This window comes from Cajanus cajan, chromosome 11 (genome assembly GCF_000230855.2).
Source record: "Cajanus cajan strain Asha chromosome 11, NIPB_CcT2T_4, whole genome shotgun sequence".
Taxonomy (NCBI): domain Eukaryota; kingdom Viridiplantae; phylum Streptophyta; class Magnoliopsida; order Fabales; family Fabaceae; genus Cajanus; species Cajanus cajan.
Window position 1 is genome coordinate 39,422,153 of NC_138527.1, and position 18,838 is coordinate 39,440,990.

The 18,838-nt window shown below is 32.7% G+C and overlaps 1 protein-coding gene across 3 annotated transcripts in view; it reads left to right on the forward strand.

Moving 5' to 3' along the window:
* The first annotated feature begins 3,101 nt into the window (after positions 1-3,101).
* LOC109799955 (uncharacterized) overlaps positions 3,102-18,838 on the forward strand; it is a 31,648-nt gene continuing 15,911 nt past the window's right edge. The window contains exons 1-13 of one of the 3 annotated variants that reach the window (XM_020360621.3): positions 3,102-3,417; positions 5,336-5,445; positions 6,757-6,922; positions 7,029-7,129; positions 7,269-7,341; positions 7,441-7,576; positions 7,743-7,903; positions 8,053-8,177; positions 8,257-8,356; positions 10,579-10,675; positions 17,325-17,376; positions 17,545-17,646; positions 17,737-17,883. In XM_020360621.3, the coding sequence (XP_020216210.2) occupies positions 3,285-3,417; positions 5,336-5,445; positions 6,757-6,922; positions 7,029-7,129; positions 7,269-7,341; positions 7,441-7,576; positions 7,743-7,903; positions 8,053-8,177; positions 8,257-8,356; positions 10,579-10,675; positions 17,325-17,376; positions 17,545-17,646; positions 17,737-17,883 (1,503 nt within the window). In that variant the 5' untranslated portion in view covers positions 3,102-3,284. Of the gene's footprint in view, positions 3,418-5,335; positions 5,446-5,589; positions 5,720-6,756; positions 6,923-7,028; positions 7,130-7,268; positions 7,342-7,377; positions 7,396-7,440; positions 7,577-7,742; positions 7,904-8,052; positions 8,178-8,256; positions 8,357-10,578; positions 10,676-17,324; positions 17,377-17,544; positions 17,647-17,736; positions 17,884-18,838 lie in introns of those variants that run through there. The other 2 variants (XM_083066582.1, XM_083066583.1) reach the window with 2 other exon arrangements.

Below are 18,838 nucleotides of genomic sequence, written 5' to 3' on the forward strand. Positions count from 1 at the left end.
AATTTTCAGATTTATCTACGTAGGTTTGCATGCATTTTCATCTTTATTAGGATTAACTTTTATCATTGATTTGCTTAGTTTTCTTAAATTAGTCACTTGAAACTCTTGACGTGTAGTTTTTTGCTTTTATGGGTTTTAGGGAGGTTTGTTAATGAATAAGTTGTTGAAGCTTGGATCAAGAAACGGAGGGACAGCAAACAATTAACATAAAAATGATGAATATCACAACCATAAAAGAGTCTTTAGCATAGCAAATGCCAGGAAGGCCACAAAAGTTAGAAAGCAGTTGAGTTGAATTTAATTGAGTTAAAAAAAAGGTTATACTTACAAACTTTTTTTTAATATCTAAATGCATTTTTTTATTGAACATAATTATAAACTGGTATTTAAATATACACATAACAACCGAAAACAAACGAAAATGATTATTTATATAATATCTATTTCATTTAACGTATTTTTAAAATATTTATTTATAGACTTTTTAAGAGGTTTTTTTTAAAATAAAGAATAATTATTTTTCTAAAATTAATCTCTACCAATTATACATATAATCTTCCATTATTTCATTATGAGGTTTGGTCATTTACATTGCATTAAGTTCTTAATTACAATAAAAAAATTAGTCAATTATATTTAAGAATTAAATTACATGAGTTTTACAGTTGAAAAAAAATGGAAAATACCAATCAGGCAATCCTCGAACTATAAAATGCATACAAGATATCAGTTGAAATTTTTTAACAACCTGTTTGGTTCCATGCATGTCTACCTCTCAAAGTTGTTGGGTGCTTGTTATTGTTATTATTATTATTTTTTTAACGTGAATTTTAGAAGATATAGGAAGTAGCTTTTGTATTAGATGTGGGTAGTCCAGGTATACATGCATTCCAAAATTTTAACCAAACACATTAAATTTTCTTACTAATCCTCCTACTTATATTTATGTGATAAGTCTTACTAAATGTGTTTTACATTATTTTTAAAGATATTAAATATATTTAGTTCCTTATTTAATATTTTTATAAATATTAGAAAAATTATAAGAGAATATAGATTTCCTATTGAGTCCGTGTATTGTATGTTAAATGTTATTGGTGACCCTATAGTGTGAAAGATTTAAATATGTTTTACTAAATATTATAAATTAATTTAAAAGTGTTGGAAAGGAGGTGGATCTCAATTCAATGCATGATCATGATATATATGCTAATATGCAACTCCGAATCTCCGATTATGGTAGCAATGGCTCGTGAGCTTCCCATGGTTCTTATTATCTCTAAGTCTAACTATTACTAGTTGAAAGCAGATAGCGATATGATTAAATATTGATTAAATAGTGTCCCTCTGATAGCTGGACACTACCAAATATTGATGAGATAAGCAGAAGAATGACAAGGAAAAAATAAATAAAAATCTTAGTTTGTTTCATAATCATTTAAGGGTGTTAAAGACCATGAGAGATAGAATAAAATTAAAGGAATATATTGACATAAAAATTTAGCAGATTAAATTTAATAAAAAATTATGAAGAATAACATAATATTAAACCGAATAAAAGTCAGGAATTAGTAAAACTTAAATTAAGTTAACGGATAAAAACTGTAAATTTTCCTAATTAATAAATAAAGTATTCAATGATATTTAAAAATTTCAAAATCAATAACATTATTTAGTATTAACAAAATAAAAACACTCTATACTATGGTACTAAAAAAATTAAATAAAGACACTCTATGCCTTGTGAATATTATGTATGTAGAAGTTATAAAATTGTAGGAAAGTTGTACTTTATTAAAGAAAAATTCATTTTTAATAAATAAAATAATTGAACTGTTCTACATTAAACAAAAAAGAATGTGTGATTACTAAAATAAATAAAAAATAAAAATGTCTTAAAAATATATATACGAAAATACTATATCACTTTTATATATTGTCATAGATAATAATCATTATATACATTTAATAACTAGTAATGACAAGAGAAAGAGAAGAATGAGATTGAAAAACAAAGACTAAGTAAAAAAAAAAAATAGTAGCTTTTAATATTTTTATTTAATAAAAATATATTTAAATAATTTAATAAAAATATATTTAAATAATTTAATAATTTATTTTTTAAAAAATGTGAATATTTTAATATTTTGAATCTCATAGATCTTATTTAGGGTATCTCCAATGGAAGCAACTCATTTGAGTTGCTTCATGTATTGAAAAATGAAAAAAGTGGTCCCGAGTGTGCCATGTCAGTATTAAGCAACTCAAAAACAAATTTACTTCAATGGTAAGAAATTTTAAGAAATTCAACTTTTAGAATTTTTTTTCTAATCATTTATAAACCAATTTTAAATTTTTATTAAAAAGGGTAATTGCACTACAATGAAAGAAAATAAATTACGAGAAAAAATACACAATAAGTAGATATTAAAAATAAAATAAAATAATAATAAATACATAGATATTATAAGAAATTAATTTTCATCATTATTATTTTCGAAACGTTCCCAAATATGTTCAATAAGATTTGTTTGAAATCTGGTAAGGAACGGTTGCTTGAGGAAACAACTCTCTCTTCTTCAAACAACTCATGTTATCACGTCAGAGTCCTCCAATAGTAAGAAATCGGGGCTTGAGTTGCTTCATGGGACAAGCAACTCCCATTGGAGTTGCTCTTAGTAATTTATATTCTTTAACCTGCATCCAGAAAAATTCATGTTAACAATTATCAAAGATAATATCATATAATTCCAAGCGTTGTGGTTCAGCGATAAGAGTTAATCCACGCTTAAACAAGGTTAGGGGTTTGAATCCTACCTTGTGTATGCAGCCGCGTTAAATCTTGGGACTAATTATCCTACCCTTTAAGGTTGGATACTCCTGGAACGAATCCAAAAAAAGATAATATCATATAAACGAAAAAAATAAAGCAGGATCATGGCACAATGCAATTTAAAAGTGAAAGGTCTAGGGTGTTCAAAGGTCCGAGACCTTCGGTAATATTGGGCCGCAAGCTTTTTATATAAGGCCCACGTAGATCCAACTAGCCCACGTTTGGTCCTTTGTCCTATTTTTTTTTTAAATAATAATTTTAAACCGGAACTGGTCGTTGTGTTGCGCGATTTCGCAGTTCCTTATTCTTCCGTTTGCATTTTACAGTTACAAGTTGTTATTGCACTTTTTTTCTGAACCGCGAACACGCTCTGCATCCTCTAGATTCATTTGGTTTCGGTATTCTGAAGGGAACGATGAAGTTGTAGGTGGAAACTCGAGGAACCAGACTCATGGAGTGGACGACATTGCAGCATCTTGATCTGCGCCACGTTGGGCGTGGCAGCAGACCTCTGCAGCCACATGCTGCTACCTTCCACCCTCACCAGGCACTCGTTGCCGTCGCCATTGGAACCTACATCGTCGGTGAGAAACTGCAACATCACTCTCTCCTTCTTGCCATGTTTCTAGAGTCAGGAACCTAAGTTCATCCGCTTATAGAATCTGGAAACGCCTAACTGACGCGTTTCGCATTATTGCGGTAACGTGTTGTTATGAAAATCGATTATAATAATGAAGGAGGACCAGAGTCACGAATGTGCGTTTGAGATACTCCGTTTGCACTTTCCATTTCCTTTTATCTTCCTTGAACCAATTTCTTACTTCCTGATTGACAATTTCAAAAATTAAAACAAATCATGTTCCTAGTTTGGATTGGTTCTAAACAAAAATTGTGAAGCTATTGTCTAATTGCGGTGTTAAAGTAAAATAGAGGTTATAAGGATAATTGCACATTGTCCAATCTCAAACTCTTAGGTTGTAAAATAATAATATCAAATTTTACATAACAATGAAATAAAATTGGATGAGAATTAACAAGCAAAATCAAAAGACGGTAAATCCATTATCGGATGGAAAATATATACATAAAATGTGTATCATAATATTATTATATGTGAAGTATGTTTAAAAGCTAAAAAGACTTCGGTTCTATTCACAAGTTTCAACCTTATTTACAAATCCTGGACCAAACTGTGCATGTGTGGAATCATACAGAAACCGTAGTTTGGTTCAGTTTAACTGATTTTCTCAACTTGACTCAGTTTTTAAAACCTTGAGCAAAGTATTAGCTTCCATTCCAAAGCACTTGCTTAGCTGTTTTGGCTTTGCTAGGCTCTGCATTCTTGCTCCTTGTTGCAAAAAGCAGAGATTGCTTCATGTGATCTTATTTGACCCACAAGCATATATAGTGATGACTAGGTGTGGTTTGCTAGCAGTTTGGTTTGCCCTGTCTAGCCAATGCATCAAAGACATTCAGGACAGACTGTTATCCTAAATTTAACTTAATAAATGGATTTTAATACATACATCAAAGTCCTACTAGATGATCTGAGTATGATTCATTCACCTAATCATATCAAAAGCATTATCTCCAGTCCTTCTTGAAGCTACCACAGGCAGTTAATTATGGTTCTAGGTCTACTCCTTAACTGAATCTATCCATAGATGATGATTCCATATGTTACTTTATTTATACAAAATAAAAGTACTGATAATGTTTCCATATCGCCCCTTACCTCGTCCTTGAGTTCTTGTTTCACATAATTGTATTTCTTACTCCTTTTTGACTTAAGCCCTGAAAACATAATTCAAACCTGCATGAGCTTTCAACTTGAAGTAAAAAATTCATATTATTTTTAAAATCTGTAATTTTTTATTTAGATTTCTTACTCTCTTGGAGGTAGTTAAAGTCAGAGAGTTTGGGGGAGCTCTATTGAGATATGTGTGTGTACTATTTATTTTTAATCTCTTTTTACCCCTTTGTTTTCATGCTGTTAGGAACAATCCTGATCCTCCTGTTATTTATTCTTTCTTTCGTTCTTTTAATAAATTATTCTATTCTCTAAAAAAGGGTTCAAACTTGTGAGAAGCAATGCAGCACGAGCATGAGCCCAAGCATGAGGTATTGTCTTGATGGAAGAATTAGTTAGCTCATTCACGACTAAACCTAAAACAATTATATCCAATTTGATGCTAGCCTTTAATGTCATTGTTCACTGGAACAACCATCCATAATAAGAATGACACAAGTACATAGCTTTGTAAACTACCACAATGACAGTGCCTGGTAAACATTGCTTAATTTACTCTTGAAGTTATTATTTCTGGTGGAATGTTTTGATAAAATCAATCCTCCTTGTTGATCCATTACACCTAAGCCATTGGTTTCGTGCACCTAGCCCTTGTGGAGTAGACTTACCTTTTTTCTGCTGCATTTATTTGCTTGCTTTTTGACGTAATTTTTGCAAATGTGTTCCTAATTGGTTTGTTTCCATGTATACAGAATTTGATGCATTAACAGGAAACAAGATTTCTGCTCTTGACATTGGTGCACCAGTTGTCCGCATGTCATATAGTCCTACAAGAGAGCATACTGTAATTGCAATCCTCCAGGTTGGCAATATCCAATCTTCTATTATGTGCATATGTGGATTTTGTTGTAGTTTATAGTAATACTTTTTTAGTATACCAATTGTTTGTGTATGAGGTGATATTGATGTGACACTGATTGAGGAAATGATGACAAAATTGGTTAAGGTGGTTTGGGCACGTACGAAGAAGGCCATGGATGTACCAGTGTGGAGAGTAGATTGCAAGGTTTTTAGTTCTGCGAAAAGGGGAGAGGGAGACCAAGGACATGGAGGAATTTGTTAAGAGGGATCTCATGGTGAATATCTCTAAGGATTTTGTCTAGAATTGTGTGATCAATGTAGCCAACCTTACCCTAGTGGAGTAAGACTTTTGTTGTATAGTAACTTTTTTTTTTCCGGTGCTTCAGTTCTCAATGGAACTTGTGAATCTATTTATCCCATTAAAATATGGACTGTGGAAGGGCTAAATATCACAAATATTGTACTTAGATTAGAAGCATAATATAAGTGTTATAGAGTTGTTCTCCTTAGAGCCGATAAATTTCTAGAAATTATTTTTGTATTTTCGGTTATATATGCAACAAAATGCAAATCAGATCCTCATGGGTATATTTAAGATGATGGGGACAACATCGTACAATTGTGGTGAAGTATTTTGCACAGTTCAGTTCAGAGGGAAAAAAAACCAATTTTAGGGAGAAAATTAGGAAATTTTAATAAAATTTGCTTACCATTTTGGTGATAGGTGTGCAAGATTTAACAATAAAATAGACATACTGGATTTATGCACATGATATTTGGACTGCAATTTGGTTGAATTTCCTATTTTCCTCCCTTTGTCCTTCTAAATAACAAAAAAAAATTGTGCTAGTTAATAAAGTATCACCATATTAAATATTTCTTTTTATTTTAGAGTAAGAGATGGGGTGTTGAGAGGTTTCAAGTACCTAGGTGTTTTTGGAAGATAATTTATTTATTTTTCTGTTCAAATCATACTTTGGTATTTGGTCGTTTGTGTCATTCTCCTTTTTATTGAGTCTCCTCTTTGTGTTATGTCTTTCTTTACTTTATTGATTCTGATGTTATCATTATTTAACATATAAAGAAGCACCGGCATAGATAATCCAGTGTAATAAATTTCTGTTTTGTTGGGTGAATTCCATTTGTCTATAATTATTCGTTTCCTGTTACATGGGATGGGAGATAGAAATATTTAGTCTTTGTTTTCTCAGAATTTAATGTTGCTAAATCATGTTGTTTATTATTTTATATGTTGAGTTGTGATTGTGGAGTTATTTTTCACTTATTACAACAGTTGCTTTTCTATCTGTAGGATTGTACAATACGATCTTGTGATTTTGACTTAGAGCAAACTTGTGTATTGAATTCACCAGAGAAGAAGAATGAGCATATTTCTTCTGATGCAGAGGTTCATCTGGCCTTGACCCCACTACAATCTGTTGTGTTTTTTGGATTCCATAAACGAATGAGTGTGACAGGTTGGATGTCTGGTTTCTCATCTCTGAAGTTAGATGTGCTATTGTTTGCTGGCTTGATTACTAATCTCGATATTTCTGGTCTATATCTGTTTTTGCATAAATGAAGTTGTTGGAACTGTTGAAGGTGGTAGACCACCTACAAAAATCAAGACAGACTTGAAGAAGCCTATTGTCAATATTGCTTGTCATCCTCGCCTCCCTGTTCTGGTATTGTTTCAATATATTTCTTGTCTCTTTTGTCAGGTTCATGTTATGCATATTTGTGCTGCAAGGAAGACTTAGTCTCCAGTCTTTCTTCCAATGATATTTCAGTCGTGTCCTTGACTTTGTTACTTTTCCGTTCTAGTATGTTGCTTATGCAGAAGGTTTGATTCGTGCATATAACATTTACACCTATGCTGTTCACTACACACTTCAACGTGAGATGATTCCTGACACATGCTATTCTTGTTGACATGGTTTATATTTCTCTTGTAAGTCACATCCTTAGTGTTATTAATATTTTGTTTCCTATTCAGTTGACAATACTATAAAGCTTAATGGTGCTGGTGCATTTGCATTTCATCCAACTCTAGAATGGATATTTATTGGTGATCGACGAGGTACACTATTGGCATGGGATGTATCAACTGAGAGACCTAGTATGATTGGATTGTGAGTTACTGTGGCTATGTTTGAGATTTCTAAATTCTGTAACTGAGAGAGACCTCATATCATGATTATCTATTGTGAATTTGTTGTTTTCTTGCAGCCAAGTATTAGTATTTAAGTTTATGCTAGTTTGTCTTGGGTTCTGACGGTTATATTATTTCAATTTCAGAACACAAGTTGGATCACAACCAATAACATCAGTTGCTTGGCTACCTACGTTACATTTACTTGCAACCCTCTCGAGGGATGGGAATCTACAAGTTTGGAAAACACGGATTAAAGTTAATCTTAACGCACCTCCTATGCCAGCAAGTTTTTTTGGACCTGCTGGTTAGATAACTTTGACTCTCTCAGCCTCTACTCTGAATTATAGAGAAATATTGAGAGAAGAAACATTCCAACAGTCATCTTGCTGCACTCTCTTATTTTATTCATTTCATTAAACTTTGTTGGCTAATACTTTTTACATCCATATGCAGCAATTGAATCAATTGATATTCCTCGCATCCTTTCTCAACAGGGTGGAGAAGCAGTGTATCCCTTACCACGAATTAAAGCTTTAGAATTTCATCCAAAATCTAATTTAGTGGCACTTGTTTTTGCAGTTACGTGCAACCTTTCATTGTTTTTATCTTTCTTGCCGGTGAATATTGGATATATGAGTTTGTTGTTTATTTTAACAGAATCTAACAAGTGGAGACAGTTCAAAAAATAAGAGCACATATAGTAGAGAAAAGAGAAAGCAACTTTTTTCAGTTTTGCAAAATGCACGAGGATCATCAGGTGATTGATTTTTATTTAGCTGGAATCAATGTTAAAGAGCTTCTAGTAACATAATTCCCAGTTTGTGTTTCTAATTTGCCGTCATACTAGTTATCAAAGTTTCACAAAAAAAAATAAAAATACTAGTTATCTATCTTGGATGGTGATATGTAGTATCCAACTCTCAAAACACTATAGTAAGATAGTGCACAGTGGTGGGAGGGCATCTATTCTAAAATTTTAAGTGCACCATAGAGTGCAGATTAAATAATTTAGTTATGCAATTTTAGTCCCCGAGTATTGTGATTGTGCAATTTTTATTCCTTATATTTCAATTGTGCCAATTCGGTCCCTCAAGTTTTCTCTCATTTACAACTAGTTCCTCCCATCCTGATTCCATCTAATGTTTAATGAAATTAGCCAACATGACATGGTAGTGAGTAAATAGTTAAATACAATATTCCAACTAAAAACAAAAACACAATGTTTGAACTACAATGACCTAAAAAAGTGCTTTGATTGTACTGACATAATTGTTGTATTGACGATCTTGTGGGTAAATTATTGTTTTTATGACATGAGAAAAACTAATGACTTAAATATTGGATGAAATTAGGATGGAGAGACCTAATTGTAAATGGGAGAAAACTCTAGGGACCCAATTAGCACAATGGAAACCTAGAGAACTAAAATTGCAATCAAGTCAATTCTTTATAATATATATGCATTGATTATGCCATTCAAAAAATTTTAAAAAAATTACTCAAATTTCATGATATATTCATAGATAACAATAAAGAGTTGTAGGTCTTTAGCTAAACATACAAGTAAATAATAACAGAAGTCTAGGAAGCAAACAAGATGGCTGGAAACAGAAGGGAAGGTTGGATAGAAAAGGGTCACAGTTACCAGAAAACTACTGCAAAAGAGGTGGCTCCACTGCTCCAGTGATGGTGGGTGGGCATACGTCTGAGATGGTGACTGTGTTTTGAGACATAGGGTGGGAAGTCAATGAAAGCTAGGGCTTTCACTTTAAGGTCTGAAAAGGGGTTGAAATTGTTGGAAATGGCTGACATGGATTGAAAATTAATCCGAGTCAGAATCTTTCCTGATCTGTAGGATATTTTTTTCCTTGTTTATTGTGATTGTGCTACTTATTTTTTCTAGCTATTTTATAGGGCCAGTTTCCTAGAATTGCTCCCAGTTTTTCTCCTAGTACTCTAAGTTTTAATGAAGAAAGAACAGATTTTTTTTCCAAAACTACCTTTTTTGTTCTCAGAAATCTCATTTTTACCTCCCTCCCCAAACAAAACTGCATCAGGGGCATAAAGGGGGGTTTTCATTACCCATGGGTGTTATACCGCTATAGTGTGCTATTGGCTGCAATTTCAGCCATGACAGCAAAATGAATTACAATGGCTAAGCCCTAAGGTTGCTCCTGTTGTAATGACTTTATTGCGTAAAAGCAGAGGAAGAGCACAATTAATCAAAAATAAAGGAAGAGTATCATTAATCAACAAATCTGATTGTATAGCCATCCTTATCAATTGTATAGCTACACAATAGTTTTTTTTCTTTCTTTCTTATTTTGTCTTATTCACTGTATTCTGTTATTAGAATTTGCTCTGCTGTAACTTTTCTGTTATTCCATTTTGTCATCTTTCTTCCTTTAGGCTGTATAGGTTGTATATATACCGTTATTCATTGTTCAATCAACATTAAGAGAGAATCATTTCATTATATTTGTCTCTGAGCCTTCCTCTGACTTTTCATTTTCTTTTATTGCGGTTAGCACTGCTATAGCATACGATTAATAAATATATACCATACTTCTATCGATCAGTGTGATGCATGATAAAATTTAGTTTTCATATTTAATTTTCATGGGACATATTACTTAGTGTGAAGCCCATTGTCCAACGGGGTTAAATATTACCTTGGATTTTCCTCCTCTTTTTGTGGATACCTTGCCTAATGTACCATGCAATGTCTTCTTTTATGGATATAATTCCACAAAATGTCTTCATTTGGGGTTTTGGACAAAAGATTTATTCATTTATATCTCTATTTTTATTTTCTTAACATACTAATTTTTTGTGTGCATATTTTTAATTACTGTTGCATGTTGTATCTTTCACTTTATTTGTCATATTAGTGACGTCCATGTTATTTGCTAATTTTCTTAGTATTTACTGCTTCTATGTAACTTATGAGATGTTGCTAACAACAGAGATGCTATGCAGCATCTGTTTTGAAAGAAAAATTGTCAGCCTTGGGTTCATCTGGAGTGTTAGCGGACCATCAGCTTCAAGCTCAATTACAAGAACATCATCTGAAAGGGTGAGTTGAAATTTGCAACTGGGTAGAGGAAAATATAACTAGTATTTTATGGAAAAACTGGTGGTTAGAATCCACTGTGTTGTATTATGTTGTCCTGATTCTAAATCTCCCTATTATTCTTGCTTTGACTTTTTAGTCTTGAATCTTGACTAGGTAGTACTAGTACTGGATTATATTTGGATTAAAAATTGAACTTGATATCTGTAATTGCACATTGGGCTTCATTACAACAATAGTGTTTGAGTGTTGATGCAGAATCTACCTGGATGTAAAGCTCATTGATGACACAGTTTTAGGTGCTTTAATTAAAAGACTAGAAACCTAATAAAAGTTCAAATTGTACTGAATTTATGTTTATTGAAAACTTGAAGAAACAGTTTCATGGAACACGCAGAGAAACAACAATAAATAGACTAATCCTCAAAATGGTTAATTAAAAGGGTTCAATCTTGGATAGTGATGCGTAGTAGTTAACCATTTTGTAGTGTATCATGCTCCTTCTTAATCTTCGTGGATTGATTTTCCATTTAGTAGTTAACCATTTTGAGGATTAGTCTATTTATTGTTGTTTCTCTGCATGTTCCATGAAACTGTTTCTTCAAGTTTTCAATAAACAGGAATTCAGTACAATTTGAACTTTTATTAGGTTTCTAGTTGATCCTAAGCTCCAAGGGCAGACATAGAACTCACCATCATGAAGTGTCCATTGGCTGCCTTGACCTTTAGTTTGGTGTGTGTTTGGCTCCTCAGAATGGTTCCCACCTAAAAGGGGAAAAAGATACTAGTTCTTGTAATATGTACTTTGATTTACATCTGGTATATGAACTTCTTTTGTAAATCCAGTTATTTCTTCCACCATTTTTTTTGTGAAAAAAGAATTTGGTGTGTTATGTATCAACCTCCGGTGTATGTGTGTATATAACATTATATTTTGGCTTAAATATTTTTTTAGCCCCTCAAATTTGATTTAATTTATTTTGGTCTCTCAAATTTAAAATTGATATTTTTTGTCTATGTTTTTTTTTTTTGAAAAAACTTGTTTTAGTCCCTCCAACCCACCAATAACATCATCGATAGTGACAAGAGCCAATTGTGCAATATCTCTTAGGTTTAATGTGATATTTTCACTAACAAAGGCACTAGTAGTATCAGGTGGGTTTTGTGTGACAGATTTGGTAAAAGTAAGTTTTGTTTGATAGACTCATTAATGTCATTTGAGCAAGAGAGACTAAATTAAGTTTTTTATTTTACAAATTACATGGACTAAAAAACTCAATTTTAAATTTGAGGGACCACAAACAGATTTATCTCATATTTAAGGGGTTAAAAATATATTCAAGCCTTATATTTTTCTCTCTTTCCTCAATTGAAGTCTTTAGATTTTTGCACAAGATAAATATGCTGCTTAAATAGAACAGGTAGTGGTATATGATCATGTTGATGGGATTTTTTTATGGTATTTGTTTGAGTGAATATTTTATAAGAGTCATTTTTATAAGGTTATTTCACACATAACTTCACAATGATGAGATATTGTCCGCTTTGGATCTAAGTCTTTACAATTTTGCTTTTGATTAATCACTCAAAAGGTCTCTTAATCATTAGAGTATGTGTGTGTTTTATAAGTTGTTATTTTTTCTCTTATTTTATTAATGTGAAACTTGTTTGTATCCCAACAATCCTTGCTTCAAACAAGGGACCTAACCTTTCATACAATGCAATCTGTCTTTGTATATCACATTATCACTTATCACTTTATAAGGGTTATAACTTATTGGTTGTCACCGAATCTAACCTGCGACTTTGATACTACTGATGAGATTATTTTATAGTATTGGTCTAAGGAGATATTTTACAAGGATTATATTTTTATAAGGTTATTTCACACACAACTCTACAATGATGAGATATTGTCCGTTTTGGACTTAAACTCTCACGATTTTGCTTTTAGTCATCACCTAAAAAGGCCTCTCTCAATCATTTGAGTATGTGTGTGCTTTATAAATAGTTATTTCTTCTCTTATTTTATTGATGTGGGACTTATTTGCGTCCCAATACTTGTCTCTTATTTTTCTAAATGTTGGATGCCCAATAAATAAAGATTGAACTAAAAAAATTTTAGGTGGTAAATAATCTACAATGGAATGGTTAAGGTGAGTGAAAAAAATTCAGATTTAGCATCCAAGTTCCAAAATATGAAAAGGGGAAAATTTTAGTATGTATATGAACATAGTCTGTGAAGGTTTGCAAAAGAATTATAAAAATTGAAAGAGGCTCATTCTTTAAAGCACTTGGATTCCTGGAGGCTGAAATCTAATTAGAAAGGCTTAGATCCCTTCCTCTACATTTGGCTCAATGATGAGGATGTGATATTTGGCCCCTGCCTATTACATTTGATGCCTTCAGCAAGACCTGATTGGACCATTAATGCTGGAAAATTGCACATGGTTGTGGTTGCAATCAATAATGTTTGATTGTATGGGTGCTGGATATTTATTGGATTGTGCGATGGTTTGGTACCTTCACAATCTATTGTACATGCACTTATGACATTAGGATCTTGTTACAGGAGAAGAAAATAAAAAGGAAATGTTAAACAAATTTTCCCATAAATTAAAATTAACTTATTCACAAGTTAAAAAATTTGCTTTTGGAGAAACTAATAACTTATGGAAAAACTTATTTTATGTTTCTTTTTATTTTCTTCTCTTATAAATACTTATGAAAAAAATTATTCAAACAAACCCTAAGTATTGAATTATTTATACATACACTTATGACTGCTTTTAGCACTAGTTTTCATGGACACTTATGAAAGTGACTAACTGTTGGAAATTGATCTATTGGGAATAAATGCATTTAAAGCTTAGGTTCATGAATTTTTAGATTCATGCATGGTGCTTTATTCATAAAACGAAGATTCAAGTTAGTTCCATTAATGGATTGTAGTTAGTTAATTATTAGGAGTATACGAGATAGAAAATAAGTGGTTTTGTAATACTAATAGCAAAGATATTAGAAAATGGTTTTGTATTAGAAACTGCAGGATGACTGTTATGTGTAGAAAATAACTGCTTTGAAAAATAATCATGTATTACAAATTGCAGGATGACAATGATGAGAAGAAAATAATTGTTGAATATTATCAAATAATAGGTTGTTTAGTTAGGCAATGTGAAATTATTTGCAGTTTATGATAGAGAATACTCTCTGTACGAGACTTTTGTCTCTGGGACAACAAGTGTATTGCTGTGTTGTGTGTAATTTTAGAGTTAAAATATTATATTTTATTACTTCATCAATTGGTGTTCTATCATTTTGGTCCGTCCTGCTGGATCCAGAGGAAGGGAAATTGCTTGAAACAAGCAAGGAGAATCTTGCAATGGCAGAGTATCTGATTGTGTGGATACATTGGAGCAAAAAGTAGATGAAGTTGGAACCAGAATTAGGTGAATGAATGACTAGATTGGAGGAAAATTCTGAGATGTTTTTTGCGAAAATGAGGAAAATGACAGGTAAGCATGTGGGTGACGTAGATGGAAGTTCAAACACAACAAAGAAGGGGTTGCTGTGGATGGATCTAAAAAATAAGTGACAGGCTAGTTTTCCCAACTCTGGGACACCTATTACTTCATATAAAACTCGATGGAAAAAAATTATCTAGCTTGGTCTGCCTCTTTGGAATTCCAGTTTCTTAGTTAGGGATACCATGACCATTTGGATAAAGGACCCAATGAAGTCACCACTGAAAATCCTGATCAATGGAAGAAGCTTGATTATCAACTGTGTGCCTTGTTATGGTAGTTTGTGGAGCCAAACATTTTAGTCAACCTCAAAACCTTCTCAACTTGAACCTTGTTTGGAAGAAAGCCCCAAGTATCTTTGCTTATTAGGAGACAAAGCAAAGCAGGAGATGAAGAATAAAAATGGATGCTAGGGGCATTGTGCAAAATAAAGAGATGAAATAATCCAAACCATCATCCAAACCCTAGGAAGTAAAAGATCTAAGCATAACCTTCATATATAAATTTCCAAGGGCCAACATTTGTAGCTTTAACCACAGAATTGGCACCACTTATTAGAGCATAAGCCATACTTCGGATAACTTGATGCCATGAAGTAGTTTGTAGAGGAAAAAGCCAGAGCCAATTAGCAGTCAATGCAATGTTTTACAAAACCTAATTTCTAAGACCGATGCCTCCTTTTTACAGTATACAAGAAATCTCCCAACCATGATTGATTATGCCATTCAAATTTTAAAGGAAAAATTGCATAGCATATCTTTTGGCTTAAGTGTTATGTCTGCTTCAACTATGTTGTGGATTGTGGCCTTTATGTAGAGAGAAATGCCAGGGAATGCAATATATGTTGTGCAATGCAATGGTTAAATGCAAATGTTGGGAGTCTTGATCTTGGAATCTTCTTTTTTTAGTCATTAGATTGTTTTCTTATGTCCATACATATGTCCCTTGGAAAGTGAATTATGAGCTTAACTCAACCTTACAAAATTGGTTTATAAGGTGAAGATTGTTTTCCACTTATATACATTATTTTGGCCTCATCACTAGCTGGTGTGATTTTCAACATATCCCCTTCATGTCGAGGATTAGACATATCGAGTGTGAAGTTTGCAAGGCTAGACCTTTGCGGGTGGTTTGATAAAAGTCCAACAGGCCCAAAAAAATTCACTAGGATAGGCTCTAATATGATCTTAAGAAGCGAGTTACGAGCCTAACTCAACCTTATAAAATCAGTGTTGCGGGTTGCATCAATTGTCCCGTGGCGGAGGCTAGTTGGGCCAAGTCACTGTCGAATCATGGCGCTTGGGCTGCTGCGCTCTTAAGTAAAAAGAGTTGCACCCTGACTATCAGCTATAGCTTTTGGCCTAGTGGTAAGCGCTCGATCCAACAATTGGTATCAGAGCCAAGGTCATGAGTTCGATACCCAGCGGGGCAATTGCTGAGGGGGAGATTGTTGCGGGTCAATTGTCCCGTGGCGGAGGCTAGGTGGGCCAAGTCACTGTCGAATCATGGCGCTTGGGCTGCTGCGCTCTTAAGTAAAAAGAGTTGCGCCCTGACTATCAGCTATAGCTTTTGGCCTAGTGGTAAGCGCTCGATCCAACAATCAGCTTGTAAGGTGAGGGTTGCTCTCACTTATATACTATTTAATTGCCTTATCTCTAATCGATATGAGATTTGGCTTGGTGCGTGAGTAAATGATAAGTGATCCTTTTTAATAATTTAAGATAGGGTAGACTTAGATTTTTTCCAATGCACCCCCTCACACCTAACATTATTGGGTTTGGTACGTGTATAAATGGTGGGTGACCCTTTTAGAGTGGATTTATGATAACTCTAATATCATTTTAGAATAGTGGGTTATGGACCTAACTAAATTCTACAAAATCGGCTTGATAGGTAAGGATTGTTTTCCACTGACATATACTCTTTTGGCCTCATCACTAGTCGATATGAGATTTTCAACAATGTTCTTGGGATTTTATCTTATTAACATTTTTCATAACTATACCTATTTATGACTTATGAAAAGTTTGTCACCACTTATTCTTTTTGCTAGTAGATTGTCTCCCGTTAAATATAGATAATATTGATTTGTCTATTCTGAAAGAGGGTAAAAAACAAGCATAAGGAAGATGTGTAATGCTTTAAATGATCTTTGTATTTGATTTGGAACATGCTTTTTTACATAATTGTGAGTTAGAGATGATGTCATGGGGTCAATTTTTGCCTGCTTCAGTTGGAATGGTCATACATAACCTATTATCTATTACACCATAATCATTTTACAGTCACTGAGTTTAAACTTATTTTGAGAAAACTTTTGTTGAGATTTGTAATTGTTCAAATTGCTTGTCCCTTTTTATAAAACCCTTTTCTAATTTCTAGTGAATAATAATTTGTATCTAATCTTAACATTAAGAGACAATGAAAAATTACTTCAAATATATCATACAATATATAGTGTTCAATGTAATTTTTTAAAACTAGAAATAGATAAAACAACTTAAGTAGAAGTCTTGTAAAACAAAACTATTGGTTATATCTGAGTTTGTGAAACCTTTATTTTAGAAGAATGGAAAGAAAGCAAGTAATTAACTAAATAGAGTATATACATTGAATGAATGACAAATTGATTAATGGAATAATCAAATAGGATAAGTTTGAAAGTGTTCCTTCATTTCCTTTTCATTTAATAATTTAAGCTTATATGACTTATCAATTTTTTCATGAGAATTGGTGAAAGAAAGGCAAAAAAATAAAAAAGAATGAATCGTTGAATCACATCGATGATATGAAATTGCATAGATTCATTTATGTATCGTAAGATACAAAGTCATTTTAGATTCATCTTAAGATACGTATTGGTAGGTTGTTGAGTTGTATCAAATCGTGAGATTCAAATCGCGAATTGTAAGATTCTGATGAAGAGAGATGATTAATTTCAAAAAGTCAAGGGTACTTTTGGAAGAACAATGCACATTACTGACAAATTTAATATGATTAACTAAATTAACTATTTTTTTAAGGGGTATGAATTAGTTGAAAGGGTCTTATAAATAGGAATGGAGGAACTACACGAATGTAATCAATGACATTTCATAATTGACTATCTTCTCTCTTCCTTGCAGCCACAGTCATCTTACAATATTAGACATTGCAAGGAAGGCTTTTCTTTACAGTGTATGTTTCGTTCTTATGTTTTCTTTCTTGTAGGTCAGAATGATGCAATGGCTTAGATGTAAACTCTAAAGTACCAAATTTGATGGATCAAATTTCCTTACAATCATGCATTTCCTAAGAAAGCTTTGGAAAATTCCTTGACTTTGTACTTTTACATTTTTCTTGTAGCATTTTATAGAAGGCAATACAAAAAGTGCTCCGATATCCCGCTTGCCCCTTATCACTGTTCTAGATACCAAGCATCATCTGAAGGGCATTCCAGTTATACAGGCAAGATTCCTTTGACATTTGATTTTGAGACTGATTTTATTTCCTTGGGCATTGTACTTCAATCATCTGATACCATTTATGCTCTACCAGCCATTTCATTTGGAGCTAAATTTCTTCAATAAAGAGAATCGAGTTCTTCATTATCCCGTCAGAGCTTTCTATGTGGATGGACCCAATCTTATGGGATATAATATTTCATCTGAATCTGAGAGTATCTACAAGAAGCTTTATAATTCGGTAATGTACAGAGAGTAGTAAGTTTAACAAATATCACGTCTCTCTGAGTTCTATAGATTTTATCATTTGCATAATATTGATGCAATTTTAGGAGTAAAAGATATATTTCTTTTTATTGATTGATCAAAATATGAGAGATATATAGATAGAATTGACTAGGAGATATCCTTACCACCCTGATTACATAATAAAATAAGGATAATATATGGAGAAAAATAAGGGAGAATTAGATGAGATCATATATGAATAATCTGATCTTGATCTTAACTGCCTAAATTTTTTAGAATCCTTATTTGAAATTTAAAATGAAAGCACATACAATTGTTGACACCCTCCTCAAATTGGTGCATAGATGTCCAACATGTCCAACTAGCTTACAAAGGATTCAAAATTAGGCCTAAATAGTAAATAGTCATTTTGTAAGAATGTTTGCCATTTTATTGTGAAGTAGGAACAAATGACATGCAAATTAGCCTTGAATCCACCTTTTCTTTTTTAAAATGGTCGTCAATTTCTAGATGCATGATCTAGTCATATTGAACTGGGTTTTGGGAAATACTAATTGTTGCCTACTTGCCTTGTTGTCATAGGCCAGCATCATTAGGAGAGTCGTAGGAAGCTGCAACACTTCAAGAATTCCTTTTAACCATAGAATCTCATAAACTCCTTGTGCAATTGTCATATATTCAGCCTTCGTACTATTTTTGGATACAATTGTTTCTTGCTTCCCGTGTAACCAAATTTCTCAAACAAATGTGTAATAACTAGATGTTGACTTCCGTCAATGATGAAGCCAACATACATTTATGAACACTTCAATGTCTTGTTCATATTTCTTAAAATACAATCCTTTGCTTGAAACACTTTTTAAATACCTAAATCGTGTAAACTGCCGCAAGGTGTTCATTTTGTGGTGAGTGCACGAATTAGTTGACTAAACTTATTGCAAAGGCTA